At 56.3% G+C, this 15,269-nt stretch overlaps 2 protein-coding genes across 2 annotated transcripts in view; both read right to left on the reverse strand.

Moving 5' to 3' along the window:
• The window catches only part of BMP8B (bone morphogenetic protein 8b), a 28,359-nt gene that overhangs the window by 1,156 nt on the left and 11,934 nt on the right, over positions 1-15,269 (reverse strand). The window contains exons 2-6 of the mRNA XM_044237901.1: positions 11,906-12,095; positions 11,346-11,494; positions 5,007-5,201; positions 4,133-4,212; positions 3,260-3,370 (exon numbers count right to left, since the gene is read on the reverse strand). Of these exons, the coding sequence (XP_044093836.1) occupies positions 3,260-3,370; positions 4,133-4,212; positions 5,007-5,201; positions 11,346-11,494; positions 11,906-12,095 (725 nt within the window). The remainder of the gene's footprint in view (positions 1-3,259; positions 3,371-4,132; positions 4,213-5,006; positions 5,202-11,345; positions 11,495-11,905; positions 12,096-15,269) is intronic.
• OXCT2 (3-oxoacid CoA-transferase 2) lies at positions 7,725-9,146 on the reverse strand. Its single transcript, XM_044236246.1, is given in 12 exon segments — positions 7,725-7,777; positions 7,780-7,901; positions 7,903-8,055; positions 8,057-8,111; positions 8,114-8,150; positions 8,153-8,481; positions 8,484-8,665; positions 8,667-8,745; positions 8,748-8,884; positions 8,886-8,991; positions 8,994-9,056; positions 9,059-9,146. Coding segments are annotated over 12 exon segments (1,404 nt in total).

Consider the following 15,269-nt stretch of genomic DNA (forward strand, 5'->3'; position numbering starts at 1 on the left):
ACCCCGTGCCCCTGCACCCCTGCCCTGGCCCACTGCCCTTAGGGCCCACCCACTCCCTTCAGACAGGACACCCCAGCACATGGTGTGCCCAGAAGCCCTCCGGGGACCCCTCTGCTCCTCTCTCTGTGTCTCCTGATGTGTCTGCACTGTCTCTTGTTCCCATTAGCTGTTTGCCGTCTGTTTCCCCTCCCAAATGTGGGCCAGTGAGTGCTCCCAGAACCAAACAAAGCCCAGAATCCTCGGTCCACCCCTGGAATGTCCGACGCTCTTACTCCTCAAAGCACGTCCCAGCCCTGACAATGACCTCCAAGGCAGCTCTGTTCTGGGCACACGGAGACCGAGCTTGTGGAAGCTGCACATGGTGCTGAGTCACGTGGCTCTCGGTGGCGAGACGGGGACCAGGTGTGGGGACTTGTGACCCTCCTAACAGCATGACTGCCAGCATGCAGACTCCCTCCTGAAGGAGCAGCCTGTACTCAGCCTCCTAAAAATAGTTCTCCTGAGCAGTGGCAGGATGGGCTGCACTACCTGTGACTCCGGTCTGGGGCCCCCAGGGAGGTGGCCACCCTGCAGCCCAGGACTTCGGGCTTCTCAGAGCCTGCCAAGTGGGACCCAGACAAAGCTGGCTAGGGGCAACCTGTCTGGCAGCTCCAGGTGCAGGGACAGGGCTTGGTGTTCGTGAGTCCATGTGGAAGAAACTGGGGGACACCAGCCCACCTGCACCAGCTGTGGGGCTCCACATGTCTGGAAACCAGGGAGGGCCTTTCCTGCACTGGGGTGCTGGGGAGAAGTCAGGCACTGCAGGGGTGCGGCCTTCCTGAGACTCCCCCCAAACAAGAGCTTTGTTAGCTAAGTGACAGAAAGAAGGCCTTTTACCCTATCTGGCACCAAACAGAATGATCTGTGGAGGCTCATGTGCCATTCCATTCCGCCTGTCTTTGAGCCTCTGGGAGACCAAATTGGAGGGTCACTTACTGGCTGTGCATTTTTGGGTACAAATCACGCATCTGTGGGGCTCATTTCCTTCTCTGCCAAATGAGTATAATGGTTTTTCTCTCATTTTCCAGCATGAACATATCTAGAACATGTATCCTGGCCAGCTCTGCCAGGATGGGTCACAGAAGTGTCCCAGACGTGGTCACTACTCTCACAGACTCAGTGGGAAGGAAGGGGAGACAGGGAACATTCCAGTGGACAAACAGGACCTATGGGGGTTGGCACAGCACACAGGTGCTTAGCACTGGGAGCATAAGCATGGTGACTGACCCTGACAGGAAGGGCCACAGACACGAGGTGTGCAGGTAAGCAGGTGGTAGCTGGGCCCAGAGCGGGGGAGGCGGCCTTCGAGGGTGGAGGGAACAGCACTTGAGCAGTGGCAGGTGCAAAGCCAGAAAGGTGGGAAAATCAGGCCATCCTGGCACTAGGCCTGTGCAGGGAGATAAGGACACTGGGTCATGTGGGGATGCTGGCGAGGTCAGCAGGGTGGCTCGTGAGGAGCTCTGTGTCCCAGGCCAAGGGGCTCAGCCTTCCCCAGGGAATGATGAGAGGCAAGGCGAGCTTCTCAGCTGAGAACAAAGTGCTCAGCTGTGCTTTAGTGGGGCCCCTGGCTGCTGCATGGAGAAGGGCTGGGAGGATGAGCCCAGGGGGAAATGCTTCCTTCTCTTGGCCCCCAGGACACCCCAAGACCCCCATCACTGCCCTGGCATCCCCACAGAGGAGGCCAGTCCTAGCCACCTCTCCAGTGTCTGCGGTCTCCCCAGAGGAGCTCATCTGTTTCGAGGACTTGAAGCTTGGCCACATGCCCCTCTCTCACAGAGCTTCGGCCTGGCCACCTCTCTGACCTCAGATCTGTTGCTTTGGTTTCCCACCGGCAACCCTGCTTGAGATCTAATTGGACCCCAATCTTACGGTGCAGCTGGTGCAGAACTGCTGTCCCCCCACTTCACCACCTTGGACCCCAGCAACGACTCTGCCCCCGACAAGGCTCCCCATCCCTGTCTTCACATGGCCCTCATCTGTAGGCTCCTGGGTTCCTCCCACCCCACACCCATGCCCATGAGCAGCCTTACCTCCACCCTCCACCAGCTGCCCCCACCCCTTGTCGGGTGACCACAGCAGCCCCTCACTTGGCTCCCCGCCTGCCCCACCCTCGACCCCATTCATCTGCGTGTTGCTGCCAGTTACTTCTAGAGTAAGTCAGATCACTGACCTGTGTTGCTAAAACCCTGCACCAGCTTCTCAGTTTTCTTGGAAATCAGTCCACCCACCCAGCATCCTAGGTGGAGCCATAAGCCCCTCTGTGCCAGCCCCTGCCCAACCCCAGCATCACCTTCCCAGCTGCCCCCCCCCGCCCTGCAGCCTGTCCACCCAGCCATCCTGACGTGGTGACCATCACCCACTCGCCCCTGTGGGCCGGAGGAAGCACACATATCTCATCACTCCCGAGCTTCTCACAGGAAAAGGGCTCCTGGGGGCAGCAAGTCCCACTGGGTCTGAGAAAGGCAGTGTCACCACAGGGTCAAAGCTGCTGTTGCCGATACGTTTACTCTCGCTCAGAAGCATCACGTCACCTATTATTACTAGATTAACATGGGGTGGATTCTACCTAAATGTTCTAGAAAGAAATCTCAACCCTAGAACCAACAAACATTTAAAACACTTAGCAATCAACGGCAGCTTGTGAAGGTACCCCGGCCACAGCTCCCGAAGCTTTGTCTACGGAAAGCACAAAGGGAAAAAGTGCCAGCAGGGAGGTGAACAGGGGAGGCCGGAGCCCAGAAGCACAGTGAGGCACACCCGTACCCCATCCTGCACACACACGCAGCAGGCAGCTGAGCCCACGTGTGTGTCACTCATGCACACAGTGATGTGTGTGTTCGGAGCACATGGGCCCCAGGAGGGATGCACGCCCGTTATGCAGGCGCTGTGTATCTGACCATGAGCAAGCATGTCTTGTAAATCTGTGTACCCACATACTGTCTGTGGAGTCATCACATGTGTGTGTGCAGTGCACAGAGGTTGGTGTGCACCAGCAGTCAGGGTAAGTCGGGTATATGCATGTTGAGGTACATAGGCATCTACATGGCCAGCTCGGCCATACAGGCACCCGTTTCCCTCCAGGTGTGGGCCGTCCCTGCTCATGTGTGCAGGGAAGGTTCTGGGCAGAGAGAGCCCCCCGACCCCCTGGCAGGGGCTTCCATTCACCGGGCCATGCCAACCCCCGTCCCCGTGAGCCGGACCAGACAGACGCAGTACTGACCAGGGACTGCAGGATGGCGTGGTTGGTGGCGTTCATGCACGAATCCAGTGGGAACGAGCACTCCCCCTCACAGTAATAGGCCGAGTAGCCTTGGGGAGCAATGACCCAGTCCTGGGGTGTAAGGGAAGAAGGTGAGTCCCATCCAGATGCCCCCTCCTGAGCTCCTGAATCTAGCACCCGGCACAGGACGGCTCGGGGCTGCCCCGCACCCAGCCCTCAGCCCCAGGCCAGGCAGCCAACCCCAGGGTCCCTTCAGACAGGCTCCCCCAAGAGGCTGGGCACTCTCAGCAGGTGGGGCTGGGCACAGCTCTGTCCCCCTCATGTGCAGTCAGCCCAGGCCTTGTCCTCCCACCCTGCCCCTACCGCCCACGCCTCCTAGAGCTGCAGTCCCAGCAGGTGCGCAGGCGCACTGCCCACCATGGCCTCCGTTTCCCTGTTGCAGATCTGACCTGTTAGGGCTGAGGATTCAAACTATCTCTCTTTTCGGGCGCCTGGGTGGCTCAGTGGGTTAAGCCACTGCCTTCGGCTCAGGTCATGATTTCAGGGTCCTGGGATCGAGTCCCGCATCGGGCATCCTGGATCAGCAGGGAGCCTGCTTCCCTCTCTCTCTCTCTTTGCCTGCCTCTCTGTCTACTTCTAATCTCTGTCAAATAAACAAATAAAATCTTTTTTTAAAAAATCTCTCTTTTCATGGTTTTTACCAAAAAGCACTTCTCACAATAAAAGTGAGATATTCTCCCTTCAGAAAACACAGAAGAACCTAATGCATGAGAAAATGAAAATCACCCATAATTCTACCTCCTCCTGGAGCTACACTTAGGATTTTGGGGTGGGGACCGTCATTTAAGAAGAAAAAGGAGAGTCAGAAATTACCAGCCAGCCGAGGTCCTGGAAGCTGACGTAGAGCTCATGCCGCCGGCAAACCTGCCGGCCGTGGGCGCCGTGAACATCGTCTGCAGGGACAGAAGCACAGGTCTTTTCTGGGGTTCCTGCTCACGCAGCTACCCCTGGTGGCTCCTAGGGCGGGGACACCCCATTGGGCATATTTTTTGAATAAAATGATTGAAGAGAAACTAATGCATGTGGTGTCATAAAGCCCATCCTGCAGCTCTGCTGGTGCCCTGACCCAGCTCGAGAAACTTCCATGGCTCCAGGTGGCTCCTGATAGCTACAGAGTAACCCTGCACTGAGCCCAGCCTCCTTTGACTTCCAACCTGTGGCCCCAAAGGTGCCAATAAAGAGGCCAAGGGGGCCCAGGACATCAGGCGGCTCCTCCTCTGCAGAGATACCTCCTGACCTCCCCACACCTCTTCTGCCGCACCCGTTCCACCAGGTTGAGTGGCTCTATGGAGGCCAAAGGGCTGACTCCCCATGGAGGAAAGGAGGGCAGGAGGGCAGGGCAGGCCCACCCCTATCCCAAGGAACTTGGTCAGGTGGGGAGAAAACAACAATGGGTCCTCAGGGTCCCCAAGGGAGACCTGAGAACCACCAGTGCCTAGAGGAAGGGGCACCTGGTGCTGACAGAGACTTCTGGGAAAAGCCCTGGTGAGCCAGAGGAGGTCTGAGAAGGTGCTTCTGGGTGGCAGGAACAGAGAGGGCAGTGGCTGGTCTTCAAGGCACACAGGACAAAGGAGGTGTCGGGAAAGTGCTGGAGGGTAAGCACAGACTTGAACTTATGGCAGGCCTGGAGGGTTCTGTCCCCCAGAGCTGTTCTGGGGCCCAGCCGCAGGCCTGCCCTGGACCTCACCAAAAATCCCTGGAAGTCTGTTTGCATGTGGCAGCTCGTTGGTTTTCTTCGGCAGCCTCCTCTTCAGGGGCCTGGCTGCCCGAGGGGCTCGGATGGGACTGGGGTTTTCCCTGAAAAAGGTGACCAGGAAAGGCTGCTTGGAGCGTGGCGCCTGTCGCCCCAGCAGACCGGCCAGGCCAGGATCCACGCTGTGCCCTGGGATGGAGACAGGAGAGAGGGCGGTCACTCATGGGCAGGGCTGGGCACGGGGGACAGCGGGGACCCTTCCATTAGAGACTGCACGGGCTCTGGCCCATGGAGGCAGAGGGCCTCAGTTTCCTCATCTGGAGACCCAAGGGAGACAGGGCGGGGGGCCTTGCCAACACAGGGTCATCATTTGTGACAGTGGTCAACACTGCCATCTGTGAAGCCCTTTACAGGTTTGAGCGACTCCCACTTGTGACCCCATGTGTCTCCACAGTAACCTGGACCACATGCCTCACGGAGAAACTTTGGAGGCCCGTGGCCAGGGGAGCACAGAACCGTGGTTCCCACCGCTGTCTGAGAGCTCCAGGGCCCGAGTTCTCCCGCCCACCCCATACTTTCGGAGGACTCGCTGGATTGTGCCCCAGCAGATGGGAGCAGCTGCCAGGACAGAGCAAGGGCTTGTTCTGCTTGTGATGCCCACAAACCGGGGACAGCAGGGCCACGACATCAGGCCAAAGTCCCAGAGCTGGGGTTCAGCCCACGTCTAATTCCAGACCCCAAGTTCTTATTCACTTAAGAGTTAACCCCAGGTTTGTGGGTCAAAAAAAAAGAGAAAAGACTGTGGGCAGGGAAATATGGAGGCCTCTGGCTAGGAAGAGGGTTACCCATTAAAATGGGATTTGGTCCCAAAGCTGCTTAAAGATGAGGATGCCTTAAGAAACACAGACATGATCCCTGGAAATGTCGATTCCACCAATAAAACTAATTTCCTGTACCTCTTTGTATTTCCAAAGGACCTCCTGATTTTTTTTTAGGATTTATTTATTTATTCTGACTGGGAGAGAGAGTCTCAAGTTGACTCCCAGCTTAGCATAGAGACCCATGTGGGGCTTGATCTCACAACCTTGAGATCATGACCTGGGCCAAAACCAAGAGTGAGCCAGGCTTCTCAACTGACTGAGCCACCAGGCTTCCTGCCTCCTGATTTTTTAATTGTCCAAGTAATACAATAGCAACTGTAAAGTAACCTTTGAGAAAAAAAGATCCCTCTGAAATCTCTCCACACTCCAACACAGCATTTTCATATTTCTGGAATATATTCATGTCAATTGAAGTTTTACACAATGGTGACCATGAGTGTCTGTATTTTTTTCCAACTTTTTCATATAAACACGTTCACTGCTGTTAAAATGTCTCCACAATGAGCATTTCAAATGTATAAATTCCTTTGAGAAAATACACCATAATATTTAGATATTAGTTTCACTTTAAACACGTCAGTTATTTCCTGGCTTCCACTGTGAAGACGAGAGTGCCACAGACCCCTTCATTTTCTCTTCCTGTGGAATTTTCTTAAACAACAGGAGAGGATTACTAACTCAGTTTTATGCTTTATAACATGCAGAGTCAACTGTTCCCCTTCCGTGTCCCTGTCCCCTCGATATGACCACCCTGACATACACACACGTTATGTATAGAAACACATGCATTTATCATACAGTATACAGACGTCCACATGTACAAATACCTATGTTTGCTCCATTAGTGGGTCTATTATGAGTCACTAGGATACACCACAGGTCAAGGGCACTGCCTGCCCCACCCACAGTCCTGCTCGGCTGGTAAAGGTCAGCCCTTCAATAGCCGTGCTGTAGGCCCATGTCCTTGGGCCAAGTTGACTGAACAACGAATCAATCCAGAGACCGAACTCTGACCTATGACATCACCTGCCACACACAAATGCCCTGGACCCATTTGAGGCTCACCTGGGAACAACCCTGCTGGACAGGAGGTCAGCAGCAGCAGGAGCCTGAGGATGAGAAAACCCAGAAATCCGTCTTAGGTTTCTAGAACCCCTCCTACCACAAGCCGCAGCCTTCGACAGCACACGGGGGGACGGCTGTTCGACAGGGGAACCTTGTCACTGTGTTGCCAGTCCTCTGGCCCAGCAAGACAACCTTGCTGTCCTTCCAGACACATCTATCGAGCCACGAGGAGGAGGATATGCAGGGAGGAAGAGGGGAGGCTGCAGGGACACAGAATTTAACCAGAAGACGGAAGGCCCAGAGGAAAAGTCAGAGGGGCCGCAGGAAGACAAGCTCACCCGGACAGCATCCCCCAGGTCAAGGGGCGTACGGTGCTGGCAAAGTGGGGCCTTGGGGGTATGGGGGTGGTCACGCCTTCCTCACCATCCCCCCACGTTTCCTGACTCATTCACAAGGGGAGGCCCTTCTGTGAAAACTGTCCCGTGGGCTCATTCGAGCTGCACATAATGTCATGTAAACAGCACAGTGAGGAGGGTGTTCAAAGCGCCTGACGATGGTACCAGACCATTCTGGGAAGCACAGAACTAACAAGATAAAGGGCTCCGTTCTCCTTTGGTTTTTAATTAAAGCCATATCCCTCTTGGCAGAATAGTCTGTCTGGCGGTGGGAAAGCTGGTCAGACAGCCAGCGCCATGGACAGAGGTGACCAGACCTCCTCTGGTTTCCAATGAAAACCACCCTCTGGGACCGGGGCTTCCTTCCCAGCTCAGGCTGCCACCTGCTGTGTGGGTCTGAGGTTTGGGGACAGGGCAAAGGGCTGCCCGAGCTCTTTTTGACGTCGTCCACCATCAGGCCATCCCAGAGTTCGATCCGCGTGGGGCCTTTCTTCCCGTGCACGTGGAACGCAGCCTTCTTGGGGATGGCTTTGTCCGCACAGCGCCCTGGTCAGCGGCCCAGTGCATTTCTCCAAGACGTGGGGTCCCTTGTCCTTGGTGTGGCATTGCATGGTGACCACCGTTCTGGCCTTGGTGCTGGACACCAAATCCATGGCTCCCTCCGGGCCGCTCCCCTTCTTACCGGGGGTGACCCGGTTAGCCTGTCACCAGACAGGAAACCTGTACGGCTCCCAGTATGGTGAGGTGGAGGTGTCCCCTCGAATTACTACAGACGAGTCTTCGCGGGAGAAAAAACAGCTCCCCCGGGGGGAAATGTGACCGTCTGCTCACCCGCAGTGATGAGATCTGCATCCACCTCCTCTTTTAATGGAAACGGAAGGAAGCCCAGGATCCCATTTTCACAGTGAAGATGAACAGTTACATCCGGGCTGATGTAGTGGCTGGGCAGGAGTGGGATTCCTATGCCCCAGGTGGTGCACATGCCATCCTCGTGTTCAAGAGCTGCCTGTGTGATGATCCGGGCCCTGGGGTCACCCACACACTTGGCTTTTTCACCTTCCTCTGGCTGCACCATGAGATGTTCAATTCTTTTCTCATACTTTTCCCTCCGGATGACGCGGCTGTATCAGCGTTAGGAACCTGGACGTTTTTGGGGGCAGACGTGCCCACACCTGTAGCTTCGTCTGCCCCCATCATGGAGGTTTCTGCAGCTTTGCTCATGGGCACGTTGGAACTCCTGGCGCTTCTTCTGAAGATAACGTTTCCTCCGCAGTGGGCCTTCCACCCTTTCACCAAAGCAAACCCGCCAAGATGGATGCTCCAGAAGACAGTGGTCCCCGAGAAAGTCCCTCACCTCTGGGCACTGGCTCTTGAGGGCCATGTGGCCTCCTGCGAGTACGTGATGGGGGCACCTCTTTCCTGCACCAGGATCCTGTAGGCTGTCGGCCTGTAGAACAGGGGCACTCCTGTGCACCCCTTAGGGATGTGCTCCCCCGGGGTGCCCTGGGGTGGCAGCTCCAGCCCCAGCTGCGGGACAGGCACTGGTTCTCCCCTGCTCAGTGCCGATGATATGGGGGACCTGCTTGGTCTCCAAGAGAACACCCAGCCCAAAGTCGTCCACCCCCATGTTGCTGCTTCCTTGACATGTGTCTTGAGCAGCACCTTTATCAGGTTCTCTGGAATCCTGCAGAGCCCAAAGCCATGACCCTGAGCTTGGCACTGTCGGAGATGTCTTTCCCAAGCTCCATGGGGTCCGTGTACAATCTGGCGAACCGATGAAGGGCTACAATCATGCCCTCTGCCTCCGGGCTCTGGACCTGGTAAGGACCGACTGACTGCCACAGCTGCCACGTCACAGAGCAGGGAGGGCACACGGGGTGTTTATGCGGAGACAAGGTGACCCCCGACGTCCTGGCCCCTCCACACTTCAAGAGGCTCGGGAAGCATCGTGCCTCTTAGCCCGCAGGACCCAAACCCAGGACCCTGCACCCGATGGGGAGGGAGCCATGCCTGCAGAGGCCCCGTGGTGGTGTCTGTGAGGGGAAGACTGACCCTGAGCCCTCAGGCTGGCCAGAAGGCCGCCTTCTACACCCCAGAACCCCCATGGGAAGGAAAGATCCTCCACATCACCCCTTCTGGGCAGCCCTCTCCATGTGGGAGGCCCCAGGGTTCTGGACCGTCCCCTTACTTCTCCACCCACACCCCTGCCCAGGAAACCTGCTCCGGCTCCAGGCCTCTCAAGCCACTTAGATGTGGGCACTTCCCACCTGTGCCCCAGCTCTCACCTGTCCTAGCTGACTCTCCATCTGGACGTCAACCAGGGCTCTCAATAACATCGCTGCCGAAAAAGGCCTCCTGCTTTGCTCCCTCAAGCCTGCCCATCCACTACTTTAATTCAGGCAGGAAAATATAAAGATTCTATTAAAAATGGCCACTGGCTCGATCCACATTTTCCATCATTCCTCCTGTATCCCCTCTTCTCCATTTCTGCTGCTACCAACCAACAAGCACGTCTCCACTCTCCCCTGCAGCTCGTGGCTCCTGTTGCTCTGACTTTGTTCTTGTCCCCCCCAGACTACGGTCCCTGCAGACGTAGGGGGCAGGGCCTTTGTTGGACACACATGCTAAGTTTTTATTTTACAACAGTTGACATTTACAGAAAAACCGCAAGGACAGTACAGACATTTCCCAGCTACTCAGGCCCGTTTCCCCGGGAAATGCCAACATTGACATTAGCACTGTGCACTTGTCACAACTAAACGACCAACACCAAGTCTGAAGATAAACTAAACACGATGTATTCGGACCTCACTGGTCTTCCCCAGTGTCCTTTCTCTCCTCCAGGGTCCCGTCCCGGATCCCACACGGCATTCCGTTCCTACAACTGCTTAGGCTCCCCGGGCTGTTACAATCTCTCAGACTTTCTTTGTGTTTGACGACCTGGACAGTTTTGAGAAACACTCGTCAGGCATCTGTAGCAGGTCCTTCAATTTGGGTTTGTCTGATGTTTTTCCCACGGTCAGGTGGAGTTCTGGGATGAACGAGATGAAGGGCCCTTCCCATTCCATCACATCAAGGGGACACAGCACGTGCAGGACATTCCTATGAGCCTTGGTCACCTGCTAAGTTAGTGCCATCAGCTTTCTCCTCTGTGAACTCACTTCCCTCGCCCCATCCCCACTGTACTTATGGGAAGCCTAATTCACTAAGCACCGGGGTAAGTGATGCCCTCCTCCAGGGCTGTCTCAGAGGGCTCTTTTCTAAAAACCTGACTCAGATCCCGTCATCCTCCATTGCTATGAATTACAGGGAGCCACCCTGACACGGGGCCTGGGTTCACCCACACTCAGGATGTGCCCTGCAGCTCTCAGTCTCCTCTCCCACCTCGCCCCTGCCCGCCCAGCTCCAGCCATGGCGGCCCCTTGCTGTAGCTCAGATCCACCATCCTGTGCCCACTTTCTGCCTCTCCCTCCCCCACTCCACTGCCTGCGATGAAGGAGGTTCTCCCCCAGCTGCCTGGGGAATGAATGAAGATGTGAACCCTTGTTCTACAAAGGAGGACACTGAGACCCTGAAGGTAAGTACCCTGCCAAGCTCACCGGCTTAGAGTGCTGAAGAGCTGGGATTCAAACCCAGGCCTCTCTGCTCCGAGTCTGAGGGTGTAACTGCCTCCCTTCGGCCCTGCCCAGTATGGACCGCCCACATACACGGCTGCTCTTGGGGAGGGACAACATGGACTCTCTCTTAGTGACTGAAATGTTGGTTCTGCAAAAGGAGAGGAGGGAGACCAGCGTGGTAGGGGGCTCCCGCTGTGGGTACCGTGGCTTCTGCACCCCAGTGAGCACCCAAAGTGGTTAGGGGATTATCACCCCAGTCGCTGGGCTGAGAGAGGCCAGGCCTCCAGGGCCAAAGGAGGGGGTTGCAGCTGGCTCTGTGCCAGCAGCACTGAAGAGCCTCCCGGAGAAGGTCTGCTGCCCAACCCTGAGCCTTACCGTCGTCCGTTTCCACATAGAGTCGGAGCGCCAGGTCCTTGTTCCGGCTCAGCAACCAGCGGTCACTGGCTGCTGTCACGTCCAGCACCAGCCAGCCCTCGTCCCCAGCTCGGAGCGTCTGAAGATCCAAAAACAACAAGTCAGACTCCCTGTGGACATGAAAAAACAATTAACTGAGAGCCGGCACAGCTGCCTTTGCATTTCCAGTGCCCACCCGGGGGATGCTGTGCGGGGTACCTATCCCACCTGGCTCGGGGTGGGCGCCCCGTGTGCCTTCTCTCACTTTACGTACTGCACAAAATGCTACTGGGCCCAGCAGGGGTGTGGAAACCGAGGCTCGGGAGCTCAGTGACCTGCCCATGGTCGTCCCATAGCCGGGACAGCATGGCAGTGATGTGAAGCAGGACCTATGCTGGGCCTCTCCCCGCAGTGACACGAGGCCTTGGCCAAATATCCTTCTGCCTCTGAGGGTGTACTCCCCAGGCAGCTCCCCTTCTGTCCTCTGGGAAGTGTCCCCTCCTCGGCCAGGCTTCATCAGGAGGCAGCGTGAGGGTAGGCACCTGTTGGACTGCTCCCTGACCACCTGGAACATGCTGACGTGCAGGGTCCTGTTGAGCAGGTGGGCGCTGGCCAACTTGTAAATCCGGAACTCGGCGGCTGTGACTGCCTCGCCCTCTGGGATCTGGGTCAGGTCGAAGCGGAACTCCTTCCAGTGGGGCTCCTGGTAGCCCAGGGTGCGGTCACGCTCCACTGCGAGATAGAGTGGGGCCGTCGGTCACTTGTGCTCTGCACAGAGCTGGGGCTGGGGGAGACGGGGCCCCGGGCAGCCTGGGTGGGGACGGCTCCCTCCTCTGCAAGACCCCAAGCTCTGCCTCCTGGTGCTGAGAGGGCATGGCGGGTCAATCGCTGAGGTGTCCGGCACAGGGCCCAGCACACCGTGGTGCCAGCAAGAGCTGCCTCTGCTTCTGACCCCCAAGCCCTAAACCCAGCCTGCCCCACCCCTCCCCTGCTGGCTCTGGGACCCAAGGATGGGACCTGAGGGCACGTCCCTCCTCTGGGAAGACTGACATCAGACCCAAGGCAGAAACAGGCCACGGGGTGGGCAGGGACAGAGCTGACCATGTTTTTGAGGCCGGGGCTGAGCAGAGCCTGCTGATGTGTGTGCACAGGAGCCTGGGGGAGAGGGAGTGTTTGCAACTGATCCCGGAGCTGGGCCTCAAGGGCTGAGAGTGTATGTGCCCCCATGTCAAGGGAGGACAATGCAGAGGAATGGCCCAGCCTGAACAAAGGCCTAGGGCTGAGGAATAGATAGCACAGGCAGGGAAAACAACAGCCACAAACACAGTGAAAGACAAAGGATGGCAGTTCCTGTTTGGTGACAAGGTGAAGGAAGGAGGAGGGTCAGAGGGAGACCTGGAAAGGAACAAGAAGAAGCAAAGTAGGAGTGACAGCGCCTGGTGACACCTGGTCAGGTCCCAGGGAAGCTGGACGGTCCCATGATGGGTAGGATCTGAGCAGGCTTCCCAAGGGAGGTGCCACCTGAACTGGCCTTAAAGGATGGGACGGAGTCCTGTGGGGTGGAAAAGGTGGCAGGGAAGCCATAGTAGGCAGAGGAGACCTCAGAGGCACAGGTGTGCAGCACAGGAGTGTCCACAGGTCAGCGCTGTGGGGGACCGGCCCTGAATCTAGCTGTGGTCTGACTCTGGATGGCTGGAATTCTGGCCTGGGAGCACCAGCTGTGTGTCTGGCCAGCGAGGTTTAGGGTTCTGGGCAGCAGGGGGGCGATGTGGTTTGAAGCGGGAGTGGAAGATAGGCGCGAAGGGGAAGGGGATGCACAGGCTGGAGGGGGGCCGAGGCGGGGCTGGTCTGTCTGGGCCAGAGGCTGGGGTGGCGAGTCAATCCCACATCCCCCCGCTGCCCGGAAATGCCCAGGATGGTATATTTAGTACCATCCCACTTTAGTCTCCTGTCACTGTCAAATACCCCAAATCTGTTTCCAGAAAGCAGGGGCGGGAGCCACCCAGCACCTTCCCCCAAACCCAACACTGAGATTTTAATGACATGTCTGTGAGTCTTTTTAAAAACTCTCTCTGGCTACTGGGGTCCGGGACCACAAGTCACCAGGCTGGGGCGGAGGTGGATGTGGGGAACGCTTCCTGTCCTTGCGGTAGGGACTGGGTCCAGCGAGGGACAGGCCAACAGCTGGGCTGGGCGGGGCTGGTAGACACACACGGTGACGGGACAAGGTGGGCTCTTTCTCCCGAGACCGCAGTGGCAAAGAAAGACAACGGCTAGGCTCCGCCAGGTTGGCGAACAGGCAGCACATGTGCAGCCGGGAGCCAGGATGCTTCGGAGGCGGTGACCCCGGGAGGGACCCGTGTCCTCCCACACATGTGGAGAGCGAGGACGGCAAGGCTCTGGTCCTGCACCCGGGGATGCGGGCCACAAGTACTGCCACACGCGTCCACTCCTCCCTATGGACACTCCCACACGCACAGCTTTGGGGACAATTTCTGTGGATTTGGGGACCACACAGACCACCTCTGTTCCGTGGCTGTGTTAAGAATCCTGGGTGTGCAGAACGCCCCAGGTCGAGGCTGCTGACTGTGACAGGGTATGGCCCAGAGTGGGAAGGAAGGTGGCTCTGTCCCACCCTTCACCTGACTCCTCACAGAGCCTCAAACCCGGATCCGTGAACACATATCTGCTCCCAAGACTGTGGGGCTGGTGCGTGGGTGGAACCACAGGCGATCTTGTTCCGCAGGCCTGCAGCTGATTTCCTGTCGGATCTGGGGGCCAAGGGGACAACCCACGAATCTGCCAGCTCCAAGGGAGGACCACGCTCTGGGGCCGCCCTCCTTTGCTGACCTCCTTTGTAGGGTCAGGGAGCCTTGTGCACCTGAACTGAACCCGGTTCCAAGCTTCTACCTTGTGCATTTGTGAAATCCATGAACTACCCAGTAGCTCAGCACAGGAAACTGCCCCCCTGGCTGTTCCAGGCAAGCACCAGAAGCTAGGACGTTGTGAGGAAAGTGATGTTTTTCATCAGAAATTAGTGATATTTCCTGCAGTGTGGGACTAAAAAGAAAGATCCTTCATCTGACAGTCAGTTGGAAGGATGGGAAGAGGTAACCTAAAGATTTGCCTCCTTTTCAGTGGCTGTTGCTCTGAGCTAGGGAAAGATTTTCTAAAAGCAGATGTTCTGGGAAATCATTTTCTGGCACCTCTACGTCCCTTTGTTAACCAAGTGCAAGCCAAGACTTCTTTAGCCAAAGAGGCAGCTCAAGGCAGCACAGGAAACTGTGGCAGTGGTCAGGTCAGAGCCTCATCTCCTCCATGAACGGGGAGTAAGGGTGCAGTCCAGCTTTCCTCATAGGGCCATGGAAGAGCTTTGTAAACAGTCAGGAATGGACTGGGAGGAGTAGTCTTTCAACTTAAGTTCTGAGGAGCCTGACTTGCAATCTCCCTATTTATTTGTGCCAAGATGTGATGCCCTCAAGAGGCCATGTCAGAAATTTCAAAGCCATGGGAAGGAGAGGAAGGGGAGATTTGGGATGATCTTTTTTTAAATAAATGTATCACTCTGCTCATTTAATTTTCATTGGTTTATCAAGTTCTATTTATAAACAAATGTATTAAGTTCTTACGATGGTAAGGTAGAGACCACCTGAGCACTGGGAGTACCGTAAGTGAGTCAGGTCTCTGTTTTGATGGGTTTATGGTATAATGGGGGAGACACAATATGAACACTACCAATAACAAAACAAGTAAGACAAGGGATGCCATTTACATTGTTGAGTGGAATATGGAGGGTTATGAGGTCAACAGTAATGCGGAAAGGAAGAGGATACTTTATAGGGTGCTCAGTGTGGCCTTTGAGAAGTAGGTGAGAGCAGACAAGAACATTCTCCCACATCACTGGTA

This window comes from Neovison vison, chromosome 2 (assembly GCF_020171115.1).
Source record: "Neovison vison isolate M4711 chromosome 2, ASM_NN_V1, whole genome shotgun sequence".
NCBI classification, from domain to species: Eukaryota; Metazoa; Chordata; class Mammalia; order Carnivora; family Mustelidae; genus Neogale; species Neogale vison.